Source organism: Sus scrofa, chromosome X (genome assembly GCF_054392235.1).
Source record: "Sus scrofa isolate SSC_HxYL_T2T_F1_AM1 chromosome X, Sscrofa_HxYL_maternal_Yorkshire_Landrace_v2.0, whole genome shotgun sequence".
Taxonomy (NCBI): Eukaryota; Metazoa; Chordata; class Mammalia; order Artiodactyla; family Suidae; genus Sus; species Sus scrofa.
Genome location: NC_139401.1, coordinates 8,571,351 through 8,597,405, shown reverse-complemented (window position 1 = coordinate 8,597,405; position 26,055 = coordinate 8,571,351). Strand labels below are relative to the sequence as shown.

The 26,055-nt window shown below is 43.6% G+C and overlaps 1 protein-coding gene across 2 annotated transcripts in view; it reads left to right on the top strand.

The window, feature by feature from the left end:
• LOC146394458 (anosmin-1) overlaps nt 1–26,055 on the top strand; it is a 201,539-nt gene that overhangs the window by 85,868 nt on the left and 89,616 nt on the right. For both annotated transcript variants that reach the window (XM_085007096.1, XM_085007097.1), the window contains exon 3: nt 25,662–25,724. In XM_085007096.1, the coding sequence (XP_084863222.1) occupies nt 25,662–25,724 (63 nt within the window). The remainder of the gene's footprint in view (nt 1–25,661; nt 25,725–26,055) is intronic.

The window sequence follows — 26,055 nt, the reverse complement described above, 5'->3', positions numbered from 1 at the left end:
GCCCATTCCTCAGACGCCCTCCTGTTCTGAATCAGATAAGAGCAGTGAATGTGATGACACGGGGCCACCTTTGACAGGCGGACACGGTCCTGAAAAAGGGCTTTCTCTTTAAATTCCCCCACGAGCCTTTCCTCTCCTACCGTTCCTATTACTTTGTACCTTTCCCCTCCTACCATTCTATTACTTTGCTGATCTCTGGCGAATGGTGTTTAACATTTTGTCCCTAGTTCTTCAGGGCTTCCTGTCATCTGCGCTCCTGTTCACACACAGGGAAGTCTTGGAGGGTCCTGGGAGGCTATTTGCATGGGTTTGAAGACAGAGGGCATGAGAAGGCCACGTGCTTTTGAGCAGGGTACGCGTTGTGTGGTTTGAGAGGTGCGGGGCCACCTCGGAGCGTCGGAGCCCCTCGGGGCGGGAGGCAGGGGTGGGGGCAGCTGGGAGGGAGTGTGCTGCCCCCCCCAGGGGCCCTGGAGTTCCCAGGGTGTTGGGCACTGGGCTGTGTGTACCGGCCAGGCCATTTCTTCCCAGTCGTCTGTCCGGTCTGCAGACACTGTGTGCTTTCTTTCAGGTGTCAGTGTGGATCAAAGCCACCCCGAGGGCATTTGCATGAGAATCCGCGGAATGATTAATTAGCAATGGTCATTAGTAATTTTCCTTTTAAAGCTTTGAAATGTCTTTCATTGATAAACTAGTTCTCTTAAGCCTTGACTCGTTTTCACAGGGTTTTCACCCAGTCCTCCCCCTGTGACTACAAATTGGATTCCCACCCCCTACCGCCGCCCTCCCCATGGCACTGTCAACACCTCTCCTGTTCCTTGGATTTGGTTAAAGGGACAGCCTCCTGAGAGTGACCTTGGCCATCATCAGCTTTGCCTCTTCTCCAGGCTGCGTTTATAGGAGGCTGGCATCCCTCCTCTCTTGTTGGCAGTCTGTTTTGTTTGTTTGTTTGTTTGTTTGTTTGTAATTCTTCCTGTTGTGCTGGTCATCCTGTCTCCTGTTTTCTGTCTCCATTCTGACCATGCCGTTCTCTGCTGACATTGAGAACGTGACGTGATGGTCTGATTCTCACGTGCCTGATGGTCCAGGAAGCCTCTGTGGATGTTCTCCTCAAGGCCATGTAGAAAGTGCATCTCTAGGCAGATTCATAGCCATCTTCTAAGGCAAGAACTTGACACCAGGAGAGCCCCAGAGAACCGGGTCCTCTGGAAGCCATTGCACATCTCCACGATGGGACAGTGGCAGGTCCCCCAGGCACCTGCTGTGGGCAGCAGATCAAACACCAGCCGGCAAAGATAAAGTTTTGTCACCACCACATGCTGGAGTTGTGTGGAATGGAAGCGTACTTAGTCAAGAAAAATGAAGGGAAACCATGTTAATTTTGCAAATTCGTTTGTGTGGACACATTACAAAGACTTCTTGCAGGGCCTCGGAGGGGGCTCCTATGGAGTCAGGACCCCTGAGGTCTCATCTCAGGGAGGACCCTGGGAAGTTCGATTCAGCACCTAGGGACAAAGGGCTCAGCCACCTGCTGCCCCCAGAAGGTGCATCTCAGAGTGGCTGGTAGTTGAGGGAGCACCAGTCTGTCCCAGCAAAATATGAGATGACCATTCTTGTCTGTGAGAAAGTTTTAAATTGGAAGACGTGATCCCGGGAAGGCCAAGGGTGCTGGAATTTTATTGCTGTCTTCATCACGGATGGCAAAGTATCTCTGAGGATGGAGACAAAAATCCTGTCCTTGGGGGCATGAGAGGAGAGGGTGATAGGGCTGGGGCAGGAAATAAAGTAAAGGAGGGATCAGGAGGATGGTGTGGCTGGCAGGGGAGTGCTAGGGCACGATGGAGGCTGGTAGGGCGATGAGATATGTCTTCAAGTCCTGGCTTAGTCCTGAGGGGATGTGTTGCCTTGAATTCATCGCCCGCGGGAACTCCCCAGGCCACAAAGTCCTCAGCAGAAAGCTAGGATTTTTCAGACTCTTCTGGACCAGGCTTATGATTTATGGAATCTTGCATGTGGCTTTCTCCATCTCACACCTGGTTGGATTATTCCATCCCTGTCCGCTTCTTCCCATCAGAGATGCCAGGATCATTCTGCTTTTGCATTTTATGAAATGCCTTGGAGCTAAGGATGAGCCTCTCTGTGCATCCTAGGAGTGTTAAAGGAATCCACCTGTCCTTTCTGGGAGGAGAGAAGCAGCCTGGATCAGTGCTGCCTCTTTGCAGTGCATCTTCACATCTTGCAACCTTTCTCTCTTGGAACCATTTCAATGCAGGTGATGAAGGAGATGCTAGCTTGAGACTTTGCAGTTGCTTCCTTGGTTCTCTTCATTCCTGAGTTCTTTATGTTAAAGTTAGAACATCTAAGGAAATGTTCTGTCATGGCTTCCATTTTTATTGATTAAACACCTAGGATCCCTTGATGCTGTGTCACGTCCTTTAAAATACCACACGTCCAGATGTCTGTATATATATAAAACTGGCTGTTAAAAAGCAAGTGAGCATATATATTAAAACAGGCTATTTAATAACATATCTAGAAATTAAAAAGTAAATTAATAAGTAGTTTTTCCCTTGTAGCTCAGCAGGTTAAGGTTCTGATGTTCCTGCTGGGGCTCTGGTCACTGCTGTGGCACGAGTTCCGTCTTTGACCCAGGAACTTCGTGTGCCCTGAGTGTGGCCAAAAAGCAAAGTAAATTAATATGTAAATAAGCATGTATTTTAAAACTGCCCAATCAGTACCTCTGGTCCTTTTAGAGACTCAAAGGAGTGTTTAAATATAATTTAGTTACTTAATATAAGCAGAATAACACATTGCTATGGTTCTTTAATTTTATGAAGTGTCACTATATAGTCAAAATAGAAAGAATAAAAAGTTAACATGTATTAAGTTGGTGTGTGTATAGTAAAATGATTTAAAAAAAACTTTACCACCTTTGAATTATTTTCCTTGTTTTAGCCTCCACAGAGATGACCAATAGTAACTTAGTTTGAATGTTTAGGGGATGCTTTCTTTTACCATTTACTCGATCTGATTAAATTTGTTTCCTTTGGAGTTCCTATCGTGGCTCAGCAGAAATCATCCAGCTAGTATCCATGAGGATGCGGGTTCAATCCCTGGCCTCGCCCAGTGGGTTAAGGGTCCAGTGTTGCCGTGAGCTGTGGGGAAGGTCGCAGATGTGGCTTAGATCTGGCGTTCCTGTGGTGCAGGCTGGCAGCTGCAGCTCTGATTTGACCCCTAGCCTGGGAACTTCCATATGCCACAGGTGCGGCCCTAAAAAGAAAAAAAAAATAACTTGTTTCCTTTGAAATAAAATTATCTTTATATAATTATTCTCTTTATATATATATATATATGTCTACTTTAAAAGAAACACAAATTATTTTCCACCAAAAAGAGTAGCCTGAGAAGCATTATTTTAATTGGCTAATTTAACAATTTATAACATCATTACCATTTAATGAACTTCACCAGGTTTCAAATCCTTCGTGGGAATGGGAAGTTTTGATGATGTTCATTGCCCTCAATTAGACGGCTGAGCGGAAGACAGCAGAGTGCTGAAATGAGATGCAATCAAAATGTATTTGTTTAAGGTGCTCCTTTGGCTCAAAAGAATTTAATGAGGGAATTTCAATAATGCAACAATTCATTTTTTCCCCTCTATCCCTCATCTTCCTGAAGATCCTAGGTCTTTTAAAAAAAATTTTTTTTTCCTGTATTTTTAGGGCCACACCCATGGCATATGGAATTTCCCAGGCTAGGAGTCGAATTGGAGCTATAGCCGCCGGTCTACACCACAGCCACAGCAACACGGGATCTGAGCCTCGTCTGTGACCTACACCACAGCCCACAGCAACGCCAGACCCTTTAACCCACTGAGAAAGGCCAGGGGTTGGACCCGTGTCCTCATGGATACTAGTCGGGTTCGTTATCACTGAGCCATGATGGGAACTCTCTCTTAGGTCTTTTCTCAAGGAGGAAGGGCAGAGTAACTGTATTTGCTTTTGCTTACAGGTAAGAAGAAGGGGTCTCTAAAATAGCTTCTAGCTGGAAACATTCTGTTCACTAAAAAGCTAACAAATTTGACTTCTTTACATAAATCTTCCAAAAGCAACACAGAAATATTATTCAAAACACTTCTGATGTGGGGAAATACTTTTAAACTCTGCAGAAATTTTCAAGTGTTAGTTGTAATGGCTATTTATGCCACTTCTTTTCTTTCATCCTTTGAATGCTTACAGTAAACTACTTCTACTGCTAGTAACCTCATGTCAGAATTTCAGTCTGGATTGTATGACTGAGAAATGCACATTGTGAAGATAAAGTTTCCAGTTCAGAGTCCGGATGCTTTTTCTCTAAGCAAGGAAGGCTTTAAACTTATTTATTCTCTGCTCTTACCCTGTTGCATTGGTTCTCAGTTGGGGACTTGGCAATATTTGGAGCTATTCTGGATTTTTGCAGGTGGGGCTGGGGAAGCTGCTGGCATTGAGTCAGCAGAGGTCAAGGATGTTCCTAGTATCCTACAAGGCACCCAGCTCAGCCTCCCCCCACAAGGACACACCTAAGCCCGAATGTCCACCATGCCAAGGTCCAGAAACCCTGCCGACATCCAAAGATGCATAGTATGTTTCTTACAGAGGCTGCTCCCAGAGCCTTCAGAGTTAAGACAGAGCTGGCTCTGCACATGACAGATTGTGCCATGTGGGGTCAAGCCCCCTCGACCTTGGTCTCCTGAGTAGCCTCCCCATGCCACAGGACATAGTCTCTTAAAAGGCGATTCTGTTTTCAAGATTTCCCCTTTGTGGATGGAGAGGAATCACCTTAACTCATCATTGCCATCTACAAAAGACGGAAGCTCCCATCGCAGCCCAGGAAAGATGGAAAGTCGGTGATAGGTTTTACATTTATGGTCATGCTGGACAGTGTGTCATTCAGCATAGCTGTTCTCAAAGCACTTCCGCATCCTGGTGGCAGTTTCCAAAATCGTTACACCTGCAGAATTCAAACTTCCCATGCCTGCAGGTGTCTTCCTCGACTGTCCTACATTTATGACTCTTGCTCCTGACGTCAGCAACTTCTCCATGGCTCTTTGTTACTAACGTGACGAGTAGACACTGCAGTATATAGGTTTCATCCCACTGTTGTTCGCCCCCAAGGAAACAGTCCCATCAGGCTAAATGCCTAAATATAGCTAAGGATGTTCTTGCCTCTTTTGAAAAAGGAAAGTGCGGGGAGTTTTAAAACAATCTCCCTTTTTCCAGAATCAGAGGGAATCTGTCTATCTGTATATCGCCACCTCCCCTCCCTAAACTGTTTTGTGTAAGATGAAAAGACATACAAAACACTTAGAATGGATAAGCAATGAGGTCCTACTATGCGGTCTGGGGAATTATATCCAGTCTCTTGGGATAGACCATGATGGAAGATAATAGAAAAATGTGTGTATATATTTACATATCTATATATATATATATACAAGCACAGAATATGTACATATATAGAACATGTATTTATTCATATATATATACATGAATGTATACATGAAGGTGTGTATATATGTCACTTTGCTATACAGCAGAAATTGACACAACACTAAGTTCACTATACGCTAATAAGAAAATTTAAAAAAAACTACATCAGGTTTGCGTTCATGTTTCTTCACTGAGAAGAGAGAGATAAGATGAATTTCAAAACAAATTGAACAAAAGAGCTTAACGATAACACATTAAAGGTGAGTGGACAAACATCAGAAGAAGCAGCCCTAGTAGAAACACAAAGGAGCTTTGTATACGTCTGCCACTGCATTAGTTAAGTATGGTTATTAACTGAAAATTAAGCTAACAGCAAAGTCCACATATCTCGAATATAGAATTGGAGGGTCCACACAAGAAGTCTTCCTTCCGAAAGACCAGTGGTTGGAAATCTTAGTCAGTCCACGCTTTGCCAGCCTCTGCAGAAAGCCCTTGGGGTCACCCTGCTGGGTGAGGTGGCCATGGGCATTGCTGCTGCTCCCGGACAGCCAGACACGTCGACCCCACTGAGACGAGGTTATACACAGCTCCAGTTAACTCCTCTGCCGCACTGAGCTTCCTCCCCAGGGAACTTTGAATTGCTTATTGATGAACATGCATTTGAAACTGAGTTCTTTTATGGTAAAAGCATTTCCTTTCCAAATTATGTCTGGGAGCCCCCATTCACCATAGTGTCGAGGCTGAAAGGGGCACCACATACAGCCATCCCTTGAACCTAAATCTTAAACAGAAGCAGAACAGAAAAATAATATAGCTTAAAATGTGAGGGTGCAATTCATTCGTGCAACATCAGATTTAAGCTTGAAATTGTAGTCACCAGTGTCTTAAGATGATACATTGTCTTGCTCCATTGATTAGAAAGCTTCCAGTGATTACAAGTTACAAACACATGCCTTTTTTTTTTTTTTTTTTTTTTAAGGACTTCATTGGTGGCATATGGAAGTTCCCAGGCTAGGGGTTGAATAGGAGCTGCAGCTGTTGGCCTACCCCACACCCACAGCAACGGAGGATCTGAGCCACATCTGTGACCTACACCACAGCTCACAGCAATGCTTGAACCTTAACCCACTGAGCTGGGCCAGGGATTGAACCCATGTCTTCATGGATACTAGTCAGGTTCACTTACGCTGAGCCACAACGGGAACTCCCAACACACCTCTTATTTTTCCCTTACAAAGACCTTTCCTGGACAACATATGCACTGTGAGGCATCCAGAAATGACGGCCAGTTCTTGCATTAGTGTGTCTAGAATGTATTTTTCATGGGGTCATTTCATTTTCCAAGATGTATTTTTTTCTAAGTGAGAAAAAAGTGTTCCAATTGTCCTATAAAGCATAAGATAATGCTGTTATTTTCTAGCATTTTCTAGGTTTATTGCTTGTAGGCAGGTAAATATGTTGCATGGAAAGATAATTATTCCAAAATCAATAGGAAATGGAAACACTTAAAGTTCTTTAGAAAGATTCCTGTTTTTATGTGGCCAGGGTTGTTGTCTTGTAAAAAAATTCACAAGAATTTCCAATAAAATAGTGTATATTTGTGTGTGTGTGTGTATATGTGTGGTGCATGCTTGCCTATGTGTATCTGCTTTTCAGTCTTCTGATTTTCAGGTGTTGTACTTTTTCTTTATAATTTTTTTGTCTTTTTAGGGCCGCACCTGCAGCATATAGAGGTTCCTAGGCGAGGGGTCCAATTAGAGCTGTAGCCGCTGGTGTACCCCGCAGCCACAGCAACACCATATCTGCGTCCTAGCTATACCACAGCTCACAGCAACATCAGATCCTTAACCCACTGAGTGAGGCCAGGGATCAAACCTGCATCCTCGTGGATCCTAGTCAGATGTGTTTTCGCTGAGCCACAACGGGAACTCCTCTCTTTATAATATTCTAATGAAACAAGGAAGGGTGACAGTTGGTAACGAGATTGATTTTCCAGCGGTTATTGTATTTCTTCTAAAAAGATTGATGGAGTAACTGCATCCCCTTACTGAAAGGAGGGGAAAAAGAATCACAAAAAATAATAGTTTAATGAGAAGATAAATGTAAAGATTGCAATTTTATTTCACTAAACCCTTCCCTGAAGCCCCCCTTTCCCTCTTTCCATATATCTGATTATAGATTACTTCCTCATTTACCCAAAAATTAGATCCCTAACCATGCATTGCTTTTATTGCTTTGCTCTGTATGTGTGTGACTGGACCTGGATATGTTTACAGTGCCTCTCCAGATTGATAAATATATTATTTTTTATTGCTTTCTCCCCTGTAAAATTCTTTACTCTGGGTATTCCATATATCTGACTAACCTTCTTATTTCCAGAAGTTTTTTCACAATTTAAAAATGCTTATTTTTCTTAATATGAGCTGAGCTATTGAACTATAGTCTTAAGGAACATTGGAGAAGGAGTACCATCCTTTTGCAATAAGAAAGTGTCACTCTGTTGATTATAATGACATTAGAAAACTGTGTTTTTGAACTACTGATTTGGGTCATATCCACCGATTTAATATTTAGTGGCCACCCGTATATGTTGGTTTCTTTCTGGAGTAGAAATGGTAGCTATAACTTAGAGAAATAATCAGTAGTAGACCTGTCCTGTAAACCTTTTCTCATAGACTATCTTTAGATAGAATGAACTCGTTATTAGCCTCGACTGGCAAATACCTCGTAACAGTCCAACAGATTTTCTGAATTGAGAAAAATTAATTTCAAAGTTCTTATTGCAGGGAAAATAGAAAAAGCCCTAGAAATTCATCTTCATTATTTCCAATACTATTTTTGTTCAGGTTCTTTTTGCTGATTCAAAAGTCTGAGCAAAAGGCTATATTTTACTTTTTTTCTCTTTGGAGCAACAAGTGAGAGCTCAGCCTGCAAGACAGAGAAGGCTGGGTGTCTTGGGGCTTCATGGAATTGATTTGGTAGGGCTCTCATTTACATGTGCCTGATTTCTGTCGGGTGGCAGAAGGGGTTCTGCCCCAGGGAGAAGATGGCTTTCGAAAGTGGCCTCCCTCCTGTTAGGAGACCTCGCTGAAGACAAACAGATGCCTGCTGCCAAAACGCAGGACTTAACCTGACCCTCCGCGGCTCACAAAGAAGGCCTTTCAGGTCCCCAGGGAAACAGCCCCTGCACTTTCTCAGGCCGTGAAATTCGGACTGAAAAGCCCTTGCCTCTGGCTGCCTAGCCATGCGGGGCAGTGCTGATGGGGCTGCTGTGAGGGAGGGAGGGAGGGGGGGGGATGGACAAAATAACCTCACACAAAGGCGCCTGCCCCCCTCCTTCGATTGCTAGGTGGTCTATGAAACTCCCCAGGAGCCATCGCACGGCCCAAGAGCATTTTGTTGCTGCTGGTTCACTCTGGGCTGGGATAGGCTGGACTCAGCTCTACACAGGAGGGTCTGGGGCTTTTCCTCATCAACCAACAGCAACAGCAGCTTCACTTCCAAAAAATAAGAGAATGAGAAGTGTATCCCTGCACAGAAAGGACTTAACCTTTTGGACAAGCGTGGAGTCTCTGAAAGTATTTAGCAGACTCTTTCCTGCAGAAAGTGGCATTCTGATGGCTGGATTGCTGTGCCTTCACTTTGCAGTCAGTAATAAGCCCATCAAATTTCCTATTTCAGGTTAATAAACCGGTGCACATTTCTCCTGTTTCGTATAAACACGTAGAGATGTTGTGAGCGTGTTAAAGAAATGGAGGGAGAGCATTGCTCCGAGGGTAGGCGTGCCCTCGGCACGTGCGTCAGGAGTCAGGCAGTGTGCTTAGCCGTCTGTGATGTGCCCCTATTACCCTGAGTCAGCAGCGTCTTGGCTGAGCTCACTGCTACGTCATCCTGCAGATTCATGGTGTTTCAAGTCACTCTCCTACAATAACATGTGGACAACAATGAACTGGGCAGAAAGATAATTAAACCCTTGACTTCTCCTCATGGGCATCCTTTGGCCAGTTCTCCTGCCACATGTACTGGTCCTCAGTTACCCTGAGCTGCCTGTTCGGATGCAGGGTCTGTATACCTTATCCAGAGTTTCCAAATGCATCTCCTGTGTGAGCGAGACTATTTTTAAGCTCCTCCAAAATGAAAGTGGTCTTTGATACACCAACTGTGTCATAAATACCACATGTGTCTGTTATAAGAGTGTCTTAATATACTTTATTTGGAAGTGTATGACATCTTAGGGATTTTACCATTTCATAAAGTAGCCTTCTCCGTGCTGTATTTATTAGGTGATTAAAGAATTGGTTCTATAAGCGGTGCTGGATATTTGGAGAAGCGGAAGCTAGATCGTTTGTCTCTGATAAAGGGAGCATAAATTTCTTTAATAACAGAGGCATTTTCTTTCCTCTGTTTTACACTTTGACATCCTGCCTGTTACGCTTCTGGAAACACATTCAGCAATTACTCTGAGGCTTGCTGAGATCCCAGCTTCCCTTTGCCCCAAAGGTAAAGTTGACTCTGAGTAGCTCGTGTGCTCTAAATCATGTGTGTCTCTCATCTCACAACCCAGCAGAAACCCTTGGGGTGAATCTATGGTGCTGAAACACAGAGCTTTATTTTCACACTTCTGAAGGTCACATCTGATGAGGATATTGCACTTGCTTTTGCTACTCATTCCTTTCCTACTACTTTACTTTCTGCCTAGACATCCCTTTGCCCAGAGAACTTTGTCCAGCTCTGAGCCAGCGCTAGGTCAGCTTCGTCCCGCTCTGAGCCAGCGTTAGGTCGTCCCTGTCTATGCTTTTCTCTGTTCTGTGTTCATGGCATTGAGCCCACGTGTGCTCCTGGCGTGATTAGTTTTGTCCCCCATCACACTTGGTGTTGAAGCAGGCTGACGGTCTTCTGTGTCCATGAACTCCACAAAGTCTCTCAGAGCGTTGGACTCATAGATGTGGCTCAACAGGGCAGGCAGGGAGATGACAAAGAGAAGGCAGAGTTGGTGAATTAACATGAGCGACACCACAGACAACCAGGGCAGCCGTGGCTCTGTGTTCTTTGCATTTTTGGTGGTATAGGGGTTGCATTTGAATGCACCTCTATCATCTTTGTCACTTGTGTCAGCTAATGGCAATGAAGGAAACACACCACTCTAGGTATATAAACTGGAAGGAATCTAACACAGGGAATGTAGTGCTTCTAAAATGATTGGGAGTTCCCGTCATGGCACAGCAGAAACGAATCCAACTAAGAAGCATGAGGTTGCGGGTTTGATCCCTGGCCTCGCTCAGTGGGTTAAGGATCCAGTGTTGCTGTGGTGTAGGCTGGCAGCTACAGCTCCACTTCAACGCCTAGTCTGGAAACCTCCATATGCCGTGAGTGCGGCCCTAAAAAGCAAAATAAAATAAATAAAAAATAAAAGAAAATGATGGGGAGTGTTGAAGGAACGGCTCTATGCCAAACCTCCAGAAGTGACTTCAGAGCAGCCGGGAGCTGGCCCTCGTGCTCGCTCTGAGGCCTCTCTGGAACAGCAGTCTCGGAGCTAAGCATCTTCCCCAGTGAAGTCTCTCGGGACATCCAGGAGGCCGAGGAGTGGGGACTTGAGGGTTACAATAGAACATCTTCACACGTCCGTGGTGGCTCACCATTTCTCACCAGCAGAAATGCAGAGCACATGGGACAGGCAAGAAAACAACTACCTCACCTCCGCCTTCAGAGGTTGCTTGGGTATGGTGATTAGCATGGCCAAGTGACAAGCAGACTCTTCAGTGATAAGGTCATTTCGGAAACATCATTTTTATTTCCCTTCCCCCCAGAAGGTGTGCGTGATGGATGTGACGTGAGCACTCTTGCACTTTCTTTGAACACTCTTAACTGGTCCTCTCCGATGAGGTTATCACTGGCCACATAGGGCGCTGCAAAGTTAATTGAATTAAAATTAAGTAAAATGAGGGAATTCCCATTGTGACTCAGGGGGTTAAAAACCCGACTAGTATCCGTGAGGATACGGGTTTGATCCCTGGCCTCGCTCAGTGGGCAGAGCATCTGCTGTTGCTGCAAACTGTGGTATGGGTTGCAGATGTGGCTTGGATCTGGCTGTGGTGTGGGCCAGCAGCTGGCGGCTGCAGCTCCAATTTGACCCCTAGCCTGGTAACTTCCATATGCTTGCAGGTGCGGCCCTAAAAAAAATTAAAAAGTAAAATGTTTCATTTTTCAGAACATTGGCTGTATCTCAAGTCCTCAGTCACCTCCCACAGCTGATGGCTACCATATTGGACCGTGTGTCTACACGGCATTTCCACTGTTGCCTTAGGTTGGGTCACACCGTGCAGGGTGTTGCCAGATGCCTTCATTTTCTTGTCCCGCAAGCAGCTGATGAGCGAGTAGGTAGAGGAGTCAGGAGAGGTAGTCTGGAGTTCACCGAGCGGGCTTGACTTAGCTGAGGTGTGACATGCAGAACCACCAGAGGACTTCTTTGGTTGGTCCTTCAGTTAGGTGTTTCTAGAAGAGTTATGCTGGGAAATGAGCAAAGAAACCCATGTCTGCATTGGCTACAGTGTACAGGAGTCTCTTCTAGACCTTGTGCAAAATCCGGATGGTTAAACCTATCTTTGTGCTGAACCCAACTTACTAAGATTGCACCTGCTGCTAGTTGTGATGGGGCTCACCATAGCTTTAATTGTGATTTTATTGTGATAGAACTCCACTGGACTCAAGAACCTCAGTATCACTCTTTTGGGGGGTAAAGAGAGAGCAAAATTAAATATCCAAGTGAGATTGTGCAAGTTCCGAGTTTGAGTTAAAAGCCAAATACTTTTTACAGAAGTAGGGTGTCCTATCCATGGCATATATCCTCCTTCCCAGGGTTTGCAGCTTCCGGAAATTGATGAATATCTCCACTCGTTTGGTTCTGAGCAGATCTACCCCAGGACGCCCACTTGAATGGGTTTCTTCACGGATGCCCTAATGTCCTCAACACCCTTGACTGCCGGCAAAGCCGGGTGATTGGATCTGGCACAGGAGGCAGGAAACATGAAAGTCCCTCTAAGCTCCCCCGTCCTTTCAGGAGCACACCATGCCTTCCTGGGGCCTGACAGCTGAACCACACAGATACATATTAAGCTGTCAGTGTAACAAGCTGCTTCTCTCTGAAAAGGATTAGTGTTGACACCCCTGATGATTTGTCCAACTGTACCAACGAGTTTATCCCGAGTTTTACAGTTACTACCTGCTGCTGTCACTCACCTCTCAGACAAATAGATCCAATGTCTCGGAAATAATTAGCCGCAGTGTACATCCGCCTCAGCCGTTTTTATTGCCAATATAAACAGTCTTATGAACCCAGAGCACTTATTATAAAGAAGATCAGCTCGAAGGTAGCTCCATGAGATTTAGTACGGGGCTCAATGGCAAACTCTAATGACTCCTGTGGCGTCGGCATCGTTTTAGAAGGCCCATCACTCAGGGAAAAAGGACACCGGGCCACCCAGCTTGGGAGTACAATTGACACGGTTCCTTAGGGATTGTGTGTTGTTAGGGAAATGGGTGGGGAAAAAACATATACAGAGATAAGGACCCACGGCGGATGTGCCTACGCGTTTGAATGTGGCATGAAGGCAGGGAACTCTTAATCTCCATTCAGTGTGTGGCGTGTCAGGGAGGCATTCCTTAACCTGGGCCTCGGCCGTGTCAAAAGCATGCTGTGAGGATTAAAGTCCGGCTTAAGCAGTCCTGGCTGTTTAAGCCCGCCGGACGCCGTGACCGGGGGTTTCTGTTGAGCTGCGCAGAGCCTGGCGGAATGAAAGCAGGAGAGCATTCTTAACTCAGTCTCTCAAATCAGCTTAATGGTGATGATGGGTTTCCTGAGTTGCTCTGATCACCTGGCAGTCGATATGGAGAAAGGTGAGTGGTTGTCTTGAAAGCTTGCAAAATATAATGCACATATCTAGAATCTAATATAGGGCACAAATGAACCTTTCCACAGAAAAGAAACTCATGGACTTGGAGAACAGACTTATGTTGCCAAGTGGGGGTGGGGAGTGGGGTGGACTGTGAATCTGGGGTTCGTAAATGCAAATTATTGCCTTTGGAATGGATCAGCAATGAGATCCTGCTGTGCAGCCCTGGGAACTACATCCAGTCACTTATGATGGAGTGTGATGGAGGATAATGTGAGAAAAAGAATATATATATGTATGGGTGACAGGTCTCTTTGCTGTACAGTAGAAAATTGACAGAACGCTGTCAACCACCTAGAGCGGAAAAAATAAAAATCATTAAAAAAAAAAACACTGGAAATGGAAATATATATATAATACAAAGTAGAAGGTGAGTGTTACACTTTCTGGCAGTGAAATGACACACAGGCAGTGCCTGCTAGCCATTGATGATTGTCGGAGCACTCTGATGAGATAGGCATTTTTTTATTTTCCCAGAGGGCATCTGTCTTGTCCTATCTACCCCTTGATCGGCCGCTGTGCTTCTGCAGTACATTTCCCATAAAGGGCCATTCTCAAGTGTCTTCAGGAAAATGTTCCCGTTAGGGTGTACGATGCCTCGTGTGAGGAAAGAGAACCCACCCTGCCTTTACTTCCCTGCCCGGGCCAAACACCACTATCTGTTCTTCCTTGTTGGACTTACGCTAAGAGATGGGCTGGTTCTGCCGAGTTGAGAATTTATGAATGAATTTAGGCAGCATGTGCAAATGCTGCGGAAAGCCGCTCATTGTGCAGGACCTGCTGTGAAAGGTTTGCAACAGCCCTTGTGCTCATTTCCTGTTTTCATTGTGAAACACATTTTGCTTTGATGTTGTGGGAAGGGTTTCTTTAAAAGTACAAAGGAGGGAGGGGCATTTTCAGAACAAAATTGGGCCCCAGGGCTGAGTGAACTCGTTTCCTGTTCTTGTAATTAGAAACCTGGACAAAGAGTCTGGCTGGTTAGGGTTGTCACCCACCCACCTTGGGAATCCAGGACAAGTGGGGCTGCCCTGGCCTCCGTATTAGGGTCCCTTGGCCGTGGTTAAACCACCTGTTTGTAGAACCTGTTAGAGCCCACTTTGCAAAGCCTAGAAGATTCTTGTTAACCAGTGTGTGGCAAGTCCTGCCCTCCAGCCAGTATGAGGTTTCAGATCTCAGGCAGTTGGCTCTAAACCTGCAGTTGGCTCTAAATCTGCATCTCTTCTCACAGCTTGTTAATAGCCACTTCACTTTTTTTTTTTTGCTTTTGTCTTTTTAGGGCCACACCCACAGCATATGGAAGTTTCCAGGCTAAGGGTTGAATGGAAGCTACAGCTGCTGGCCGACGCCATAACCACAGCAATGCCAGATCCGAGCTGCATCTGTGACCTATATACCACAGCTTGTGGCAATGCTGCATCCTTAACCCACTGAGCCAGACTAGGGATCAAACCCGCGCCCTCATGGATACTAGTCAGTTTCATCACCACTGAGCCACCATGAGAACTCCCACTTCACTATTTTTAAAATAGCCTTTTGCCCATAGATCTATGTCCATGGTAGATTTCCGTGATGCCTGCTGAAGAAAATTGGAGATTTTCAGTAATTTTAAGATTCCTTCATGTGTTAATTCTTCTGTTATTTATTTTATATTTAATTAATGTTCTGTCCATTTCTGCTGTACAGCAAAGGGACCCAGTGATACATAGGCATATATGCATTCTTTTTCTCATATTATTCTCCATCATGTTCCATCACAAGTGACGAAATACAGTTCCCTGTGCTAAACAGCAGAATCTGTGTTAATTTTTAACTTGATTTAAAACACTTCGGAAAAGTTAGCAGAATAAGGCAACTTCCATATACCTTTCATCTAAATCAAGGTACAGCCAACCAACATTCTGATACAGACTGGTAAGTAATGCTGCCTTTCTTGGCCATGCAAACTGTTGCAACTCTTCAGCTCAGCTATTGTAACACAAAAGCAATCACAGACAATACATTCAGGACTGGGTGTGGCTGTGTTCTGATACATTTTATTTGTAAAAACAGATGGTGTGTCCTGTTTGGTCCCTGATTTCTAGTTGCTCACCTCATCACCAATTGTTAATTTATTTGCTTTATCACCTTCTCGATGAATGGATGGATAGATAATATACAGAAAGAAGATAAATAGAAGATAGATGAGATAGATAATAGACAGATGAATAGAGATGGATAAAGATAGATACAGATGTATATGTGTACTTACAGTTGTTATTTTTTCCCAACCATTTGAAAATAAGTTGCAGGCATCATGCCTCTTTACCCATAAGTGTTTCAGCATGCATCTCTTAAATAACAGTTGTGGAGTTACCAAATTCAGGGAATTGCACATGGATGTAATGCTATGATCTCATATTGGGTCTGCATTTAAATTTTCACTAACAGTGCTAATAGTGTCCTGTCCAGCATGCTGTTCTCTGATTCAGGAACCAGCCCATCAGCATGCTGTGTATTTAACTGTCGCATATTTTTCGTCTCCTTTGGTCCAGAAGCAATCCTTAGCCCTTCTGTGCCTCTCATGACATTGGTGTTTTTAGAGATTAGAAGATCATGACTTCGTAGAATGCATCTCATTCTGGATTGGCCTGATATCTCCTCGTGGTTCCATTCAAGTTCTGCCCTTCGGCAGGGTCCTGTTCGGTGCTGGTTATGCCGCGTTTTTCAGTGCATCACATCGAGAGGGCACCAGGTGGATTTATTTCCTCGTTCTCTGAGATCTTTCTTTGTCACTTCATTGAAGTGTTACCTTTAGGTTTCTCCAATGTAAAGTTGCTGCTTTCTCTTCATTCTTGTTACCTTTTTTACCTTTATTTTGAAAAAAAAAATTTATTAAATTTGAATTGAACTATAGTTGAGCTACAATAGCACAGAAGTTACAGGTATACATAATAGCTTTTTAATTTGGGAATTAATTAAACACTGGCTATCGTTTGAAACGTCCGTATTTTGCCCAAATGCCGTAGATGGAAGATCAGGTGGAAAATACATCTGAGTGCCGAGAAAGTGTGCTTGGTTTTCCACGGAACAGAGTTCCCTGACGGATCTGTTTCAGGAGACTTAGTGATAGACATAATGACGTAGTTCACAAGAAAATTACAGGGAGAGGGCAGCTTTCAGGTTGCCACTGTCTTGATACATTTCTTTTCCCCATTTTACTTGTTTGTTTCTAAACACCTTGCCCGAAACAGAAAGAGCTCTTGATGTTAGACTTCCCTTCGTTGGGAGAAGTGGTTGTGATCACCTGGGACCCAGATTTCTTGGTGAGCATCATGATGGAGAGTAGCTGTCCTTCGAGTGTTCCAGAGAAAGTGGACTTGGGATGGGAGATGTCTGGGGCGTGACATTGCTGTGCCGGGCTGGCGTGCTAATCCTCTGTGGTTTAGGCTCTGGTGATTGTTCAACTGTGCTTCCACGGGCTGACTGCCAAAAGATTTCATTATTTTTGGCAAGATACAGTACACTTTTCGACATACAGGATTGTAGCAATTTCTATACCAATTTAGAACTGGAGAGAGTCCACGAATACTTCTAAAACCAGTATGGTGAACATATTTTAGGAAATATATTGGAAAAAAAAAAAAGAGGCACTTCCATCTAAAAAACAGATCTACGGTTTCCCAGAGAAACTTGGTGCCATTAATTTAGAAAACTTGGAAATGTCTGTTGATATCATTATTGTATGCTATATAAGGTTATACCCGTCTGAAATGAAAAGTGGATTTTTTTTTATGGTGGAACTTCACATTTATTCTTTACATAGGCAACCATCCAGACAAAAATTAAATATAAATCACTATTTGATTTTTTATTATTCAAGAAAATTTTTTTTGTATGAAAGTATACCATATGTCCTATAAAATGTACAGTGCATTAGTCTCAGATTCGTCTTTTTTTAAGATTCCTTTTTTATCAAAGTACAGTTAATTTACAATGTTGTATTAGCTTCAGGTATACAGCAAAGTGGTTCATTACTGTGTGGGTGTGTGGGTGTGTGTGTGGGTGTGTGTGTGTGTGTGTGTGTTTCAGATTCTTTTCCATTACAGGTTCTTACGAGATCCTGGGTATAGTTCCCAGTGCTGTACAATAGGTCTGTTTTTAACTCAGATTTTTCCTTTGGATTTTACCTCTTGGCCACACACACAAGAACAATGCCACACCACCCAACCATAACTGTTGGCATTTGAGCCAATGATTTGGCACTTTTAAAACAATTAGTGGAACACACGTGGGAGGCTAGAATTAAAAGAAATTTTATTTTCTTCTTTAACTAAAATGAAAAAGGGAGCTCCCATGGTGGCACAGTGGAAACGAATCTGACTAGTATCCATGAGGATGTGGATTTGATCCCTGGCCTTGCTCAGTGGGTCAGGGATCTGGCATTACCATGAGCTGTGATGTAAGTCACAGATGAAGCTTGTTGCTATGGCTGTGGCATTGGCCATGAGCTGTAGCTCTGATTTGACCCCTAGCCTGGGAACTTCCATGTGTGTCCCTAAAACGCAAGGAAGGAAGGAAGGAAGGAAAAGGAAAGGAAAGGAAAAGAAAGGAAAAGAAAGGAAAAGAAAAGAAAAAAGAAAAGAAAAGAGGATAGGTATTAGGGAAACAGGGAAATATGAAAGGCCTGAAATAAATTCTCATTATTGGTTCTCTAGAAATGGAAGGGAACCAGATCTACTGAGCACCTATGCCAGGTAGGCATTTAAAGATGTCGTCATTAAAATTTTTATTGGGAAAGACTCCTCTTGGCCAGATACCCCCCCTTTCTGTATCAGAAAGCTCCACTATGGCTGGAATCATCAGTTCCTGTGTCCTCATCTGTGTGGTCCACCTGTCCACTCACAACCTCTCCAGCTCAGCCACCAGAACTGTACCTGGACACATGTGCTTCTCACATCCATTGTCCTGTGTCTCTGCATCCAAATTCTTCCATCCTCTAAGCTCAGTGGCGAATTGCATGGCCTGTGTCCCATCAGATGGGGCCATGGACCTAAAACCTGCTACCCAGCCCTTGCTCCTGTGAAGATGTTTTAGGTCCCAAGTCTGGAAGGTGTAGGGTTGGGTTGAATGATTCCTTGCCTTTCTAAAATTCTATGTTTTCATGTTGTATCCACTACCGTTCTCTGGGACCTTGGTCTACGGATCGTCTCCTGTGTCTGCTGCATCTTCAGTCAGATCCTCTCCACCCGATCCTTTCTTTCTGCCTACAAGTATGTGCCAGTCTCTTCTCTTTCATGCCTCCTCATGTATCAGTGTCTTCATGCACAACTGCCAAAGGATGGAACAAGGCAGATAACACAGAAGCATTTTGCTGAATGGTGAGACCTTCTGAGATTGCCATTCTAGCTCTTGTGGATCCCAGCTCCCAAATTCTTGACCTCCCAGTCTTCATAGTTTCTCTGCTTCTTTTTTGACATGCACTTGAACTTTTGCTTCTAAATGAACATGCCTTGTTTATATCTCTAGACTGAAGAAGTAGAAGGCAGGGGTGTGTGTGTGTGTGTCTGTGTGTGTGTGTATGTGTCTGTGAATGTGGTTCATAAATTTAGCAGTCCCATCACTCAGCATGACACGGTGGTGATAGAATTCTGCACGTGTTTTATGCAAGAAATGAGTGAATGCATGAATGATCCATAGAGTAAGAGGAAAGAAATTCATCAATACTCATCATTAGCTTTACCCTTTCTCCAGAACTCCATATCCACATCCACACTCCAAGAGCGTGGCAAGCACCCCTTCATGTATAGCCACTAGACACCTCAAACTCATCACATTAAAGGCTTAAGTCTGCCTCTTTGCCCAGGTTTGTTTCTCTTGCGCCCTCCTTATGGATACCACCCGTTCCCTTCCTGTGGAGTAGAAAGTTTTGTCTTTTCCTGTTCACACTTCTCCCCCGTTGCCTTTCATAGGTTTCTTTTTCTTTTCCTTTCATCCAAGTCCCCTGCCATCCAAATGGGGCATCAACACTGGAAGTGGTGGAGAGATTTGGAAGACGTCAAAACTTTTGCTCTGATTTTGTTTGCTGCGTAGCTGGCCTCTGGGATCCATCTCCTGTTCTAACGCTCACATCATTTTTAAACCCAAAGTGGGACAAACCACTCTGTTTTGAGTGTCAGTGGCTCCTCATTGGATTCCAAGGGCCATCTTCCTAGCCTCGTGTTTTATTGCATCTCCTGCCCTTTCAGCTCTCACCCTGCACATATTTACAATACTGTTCAGGCCCCAAACCTACGTACAATTGCCCACGTCCTCCTCATCCTTGTAGACTAAATCATGAGCCCTCAACTCTGATTTAGTTGGGAGCCCTCCAGTTCTCCGATAGGAACCACATGTCACTTCTTTAGTTTCTCCCAGAACGTTCTTCCATCACGAATTGTATGCTAGGTTGCTATAGACTGATTTATTTCCATGCATGTCTCCCATGGAGATTATAGACCACCTCAGGGCAGAACAAATTATGACCAGCTCCCCTTCCCCCAGGCTTACTGCGTAGATAAGTCCTTTTACTTTTCCCATAGGGAATGTGAACCTGTATTTGTTGACTTAGCAGATGGTAATCTGAAGAGGTTGCCATGTATAGAATGCTTTGTTTTAACATGGGTTCTCTCTCTTTAGCATAATATAACGATGGGTTCTCTTTCCTTGATGATTGGGTATGTGTGAGCAGTTGAATTTTTTTAAAGCTGTATAGAAAACAAAGAGCAAAATGCCAGATGCAAATCCTACCTTTTTAGTCATTACACTAATTTTATTTTAAAAAATGTTTTTATGAGAGTTGAGTTACAGGGTTCTGTCAAATAGCATATGATACCACATAGGCGTGGAATCTAAAATACGGCGCAAATGAACCTGTCTGTGGAACAGAAACAAATTCATGGACATTGAGAACATCTGAATTATATAGGAACCTTTTTTTTGCCTCCACATTTTTTGCGATGGCCATTTGGGTAAGGTAATTTCCTCTGCTCTACTTTCGTGAAAGTTTTTGGTTGTAAGGTGTGGAACCTTGTGCTACACTGTCCAGATGGCAGTTCAGCAAGGCAGTAATGTCCATAACTTCCCTCTCTATCAGCACTTTTGGCTCCTAAGAGTTGGGTCTCTTTGTGATGTACACAAATACCTTGGCATTTGTAGCACCTTAGGGCATTCTGGAACTGACTCCTCCTTGGGATCATAACGATTTAGTGATCTCATCGACTTGCAAAGTACTTTTGAGGTTCCAAGTCCCTTTCACATATATCATCTCATTAAGCCCTTGTAGCATGTGGCATAAATAGGGCAGTGCTTTATAATGGAAATAACATTCCTTTGAGCAATGTGCCAGAGCATGGCTCCAAATTCTCATTCCCACAGGCTCAACCACAGTCTCTTGTTTTGTGGCCTCAACCTCTCTCAACTGCAAGTTGCCTCTCTCTAAAATGTAAGAATAATAGTACCTCATTTTACATACCTCTGTTGATTTGTTTGTTCTGAGGCTCCACTGAACCACTCCTTTTAAATGTGCTCCGTGAATCTGTAAAGGCTCTGGTACGTTCACGTTCAGGAATAGTTTAACAAGGTCACATGGATGGTTGTAATCTCATATTTAAATTAGCAAAGTGAGGCTACACAATTAATGGGATCTGCTCAGCTATTGATTAGGCATGTGACTGAAATAGGGCTCCAACCAAGGCTTTACATCCCATGGTGCATGTGGCTTGTTCCTTCGACTCTGTTCTAGACTCTGTTCGCTTGTGTGCATGCTCAATCCCTTACCCCTTGTGAGGGTTCAGAGACACAGGGCCTCCTGAGGAGGAATTAGAGGGAATGGAACTTCAAGGCATGGACTCCCCAAATCAGTCAAAAATGTGAGAATTGTTGGGGAAACTGCGTGCTGCATGATTGCAGGGAGTGGACATCAGTGTGGGCTGTGTAGACAGTGATGGCCAGAAATGGAGGATTGGAAGCAGCCCTTGACCTAAGTGGGGAAGGTCAGATGAGCTTCCCTTTAAGGCAGAAATACCGTAACAGCGTGGAATTAGAGAGGATCTTGGGTGTGGGGTAATAGAAAAGAGACCAGCTTCACTGGAAGCAATTTAGACGAGGTCGAACAAGATTTGCTGGTTGACCAGATGTTTTGAATGTAAAACCATATATGTTGGTTTTAACTTGATAATTATTGAGTAATTGTATAAGATGTGAGTGAGTGACCTGACATCTTCAAAAATCATGGTTTAGAGGGATGAATGTGGTCAAAATATACAGAAATTGTGCTGTGATTACAGGTCATAATCCTGAGTACCATCGAGTCACCCAACCTAGGGAAGTTGTCTTTCCAGAGCAACTCTGTTACCATGAATTGCTGTAATTCTTTTGCATGTGGTTTAAAAATTCTCATCCTTGGAGTTCCCGTCGTGGCGCAGTGGTTAACGAATCCGACTAGGAACCATGAGGTTGCGGGTTCGATCCCTGCCCTTGCTCAGTGGGTTAACGATCCGGCGTTGCCGTGAGCTGTGGTGTAGGTTGCAGACGCGGCTCGGATCCCGAGTTGCTGTGGCTCTGGCATAGGCTGGTGGCTACAGCTCCGATTCCACCCCTAGCCTGGGAACCTCCATATGCCGCGGAAGCGGCCCAAGAGATAGCAACAACAACAAAAGACAAAAAAAAAAAAAAAAAAAATTCTCATCCTTGGCACTGTCAACATCTAGAATCAGATTTTTTTTTTTTTTTTTTTTTTTTTGGTGGGAGGTTATCCTTTACATCATAGAATGTTTAAGGAGCATCCCTGGCCTCTGTGCACAAGAAGCTAGTACCTCCCCTTAGCTGTAACAACTGAAAAGATCTCCAGCTATTGCTAGCTGTCCCCTGGGAGTGCAAAATCACTTCCATTTCAGAATCACTTAGAGCAATGAGAATAATTTATCTAGTACCTTATACTCTAAATAAATTACAATAAAAAAGACCCATAAAACGTTGTGCCCTCTATTTCACTGTGGGAAAGATTTATGTAAATTCTGCATCCTTGGCTTCTCTGTGAAGTGTGAGTGCCAGGCAGTTCTGGACAAGAATCAGGAGGCAGTGAAGAGCAGTCGTTCCCTGGAGACGGGCTCAGCTCTCCACTTTCCATTCTTCCCGTCCTTCACTCTCACTCATGATTTGCTTGGTCCTCGATCCTGCTGATAACATTTAAATTTCTCACTTATATCTGGAATCCAATAGACAGCACAAATGAACCTTTCCACAGAAAAGACAGTCACGGATATGGAGAACAGACTTGTGGTTGCCAAAGGGGAGGAAGGAGGAGGAGGGAGTGGGATGGACTGGGAATCTGGGGTTCATAGATGCAAACAATTGCCTTTGGAATGGATAAGCAGTGAGATCCTGCTGTAGAGCACTGGGAACTATGTCTGGTCACTTGTGGTGGAGCATATAATGTGAGAAAAAGAATGCATACATGTATGTGTAACTGGGTCACCTTGCTGTACAGCAGAAAATTGACAGAACACGGTAAACCCACTATAATGGAAAAAAAATCATTATAAAAAATACATTTCTCAATAAATTTACTCAACAGGTGTTTTTTTGGCCACATATATATATATGAGTTATAGTTGATTTACAGTGTTGTGCCAGTTTCTGCTGAACAGCAAAGTGCTTCAGTCATGCATATGTATATATACATTCTCTTTCTTAATGTTCCATCCTGGTCTGTCCCAGGAGATTGGATATATTTCCCTGGGCTGTACAGCAGGACCTCATTGCTGACCCATCCTAAATGTCATAGTTTTCATCTGTGAACCCCAAACTCCCCATCCATCCGACTTCCTTCCCTCCCCGTTGGCAGCCACACGTCTGTTCTCCATGTCTGTGAGCCTCCAACAGGTTTTTTTTTTTTGAGTTACGGCTGCATGCAAAGAGTATTGTAGTAAGTGTCATGATGTCTCCGTGGCCATGAGTCGTACATTCCAGAAGACTATTATGTAGACATGTTACTATTACGTAGGCCGTTATCAAGATGTGTTTATACATGTCAAACATGAATTTAATATAGAATTATTATCCGAGCAAGCGATCTTGTGAACAGATCTTTCTAGATTAAATACAAGAATTGACTTCCACATTCCAAATTATGATCCATGTGCATATACCACGTCACCTTTTTAAAAAGGATCTGAAATTTGAGGTTTTTCTTCATTGACCTTGAAGCAGTAGCCTAGGAGGATTTCAACCTTGAGGATCAACCTTGAAAGCCTAAAACACTTGCTGAAATATGAACTTTGATTCCTGGGTTTTTGTAGTTTGAGGCAACATATAATCATGCCACTCACAGTGGCAAATGTCTGCTTGTATTTTTATTTCCCTTCTCTCATGAAAGAGAGTTTCGGGGCTAGTCTTTTAGAAAAAAAAACTTTTTAGAATGATTACTTGAGAAATGGGATGTTTTTTCTTTGTGTTTGAAAAGGAGAAATGGCCATCATTGTTTTTTGTTTGTTTGTTTTTCCTCTTTGGCTTTTGTTGACATCATTTTACCTGGCCCAACAGCACCATAAAGAAACAGAACTTTGGCACACGTATCCTGCCAAGGTTTACTCCCTTGTCTCTATGTAGGCTGTTCTTGTCAGATAGTTTTCACGGAGGATTATCTAAGGAAAACGCTGAGATGTATCTGTAGATGCTACTGATTAGTGGCTATTGGAAATGAGGCAAACATGCCATTAAAAGAAAACTTTAAATGGGTTGCATATACCAGTGCTGGACTGGACAGGGATTCTGGATTAACGAGCAGACAAGTTAGGGTTTGTCTTATTGCCGCTGGCATTTCAGAAATGTATCTGTATGACTGAGTCACTGTGCTCTACACCTGAAACTAACACAACAATGTAAATCAACTGTACTTCAATTAAAATTTTTTACACCAAAAGAAATATGCCCATTTTTGTAAGATACTATTTTTCTATAATGTATTTGTATTCCACAGGGTGTCAGGAATCAGGAATATGGTTATTTGGAATCTCGGACCTCCCATGGGACTAACGGTTTTAAAATTAAATTTATTTTTATTTTGCCTTTTTAGGGCCGCACCTACGGCATATGGAGGTTCCCAGACTAGGGGTCAGATTGGAGCTACGACTGCCAGCCTGCACCACAGCCATAGCAACGGGGGATCCAAGCCCTGTCTGCAACCTACACCACAGCTCATGGCAACACCAGATCCTTAAGCCACTGAGCGAGGCCAGGGATCGAATCCGCAACCTCATGGTTCCTAGTCGGATTCGTTAAGCACTGCGCCACGACGGGAACTCCTGGACTGACTTTTTAATGTACTGATGTGGATAGTTGTGAAAATGCAACTGTATACATGCCATAGCTCATTTTCATCATTTACATGTTCACTGTAAGCCATGAGAGAAATCTAGAATTACATCCTTATTTTGAGACATTTTTAACCACATTGCATTGAGCAGTTTTTGTATGAAGTGGATCCTGGCTTTATGGTAATAAATTATATGTATGGATGTGTTTGTGTGTATGCGTATATAATTTATACACTTTATGTATTTGTATTATTTCTACATACATAAATAAATTAGATATGTCTATTTTTCAAAATTACTCTGACACTCTCACGTCAGAATCTTGTGTTCAGGATTATTGTGTATTATAATAGAGTGATTAAATTGGTAAATGTCAGTACTGCTGGCGTCACTGAGTTGAAGAGTTAATAATGATTATGACATAATAATGACAGTGTGCATGCACACACACATATATTTAATGCAGGACAACTTTAGTTCTTTACAGAAGAGGATAAAAAAAAACAGCCCTGTGTGGCCCATTTAAATCAAGTCATTTTTACAGTGTAAGGGAAAAAAATTCCTCTGTACCCGCCACCTTCAGAAAAGACTGTTTATTCAATAACAACAAATATCCAAATTCCTGTAATTGCTGTTGAACATCATTGCTTTTCCTATATGTCACCTCCAGACGGTACCGCTTTTCTCTTTCCATTGTTCAGAAAGGTGCATTTTGCTGTCCCTGTGGTGTAATGTTTCTCTGGCACAGATTTCTGTGACACGCAGTTAAGATGACCTGCTCATGACGTGGCTTTCCTATGGTCACGCGGAGATGCAGGCTCTGAAAAGCGCAGGTGTGCACAGGTGAGTTCTTGCCTTCTGCCTTCTTTCTTACCTGTGTTTACTGACGGACTGTCCCTGTTGGTCTCTCCCAGTGCCTGGAGCCCTGCAAGGCGTCCTGGGACCTGCGGAATCAGCAGTGCCAGAGCTTCTGTGAGGTAAGACGGACCTGAACACAGGACCCAGCTCCAGCCTGACTCTGCTCCAGAGGTCCTTTCCTAAGAGGGCATTGTGTTCTTCTTAAGCTTGGGGGGTTCAGTTTATTACTGCAGGTGTGTGTTTGCGTGTGTGTGTGTGTGTGTGTGTGTGAATGCACACTAAAAAAATTCCTTGAGACTTCTGAAAGCCTGGCCACCCACCACTTCCATTATTGGTTCATGAAACAGAAAACCTTTTTGTTTAATTATCTTTTAAAAAAATAGTGCAAGCTGTTGCTATCCTGCCATCTTGCACTGTGGCTCTGCTCTGGGTGATTTTCTGCATGATGTT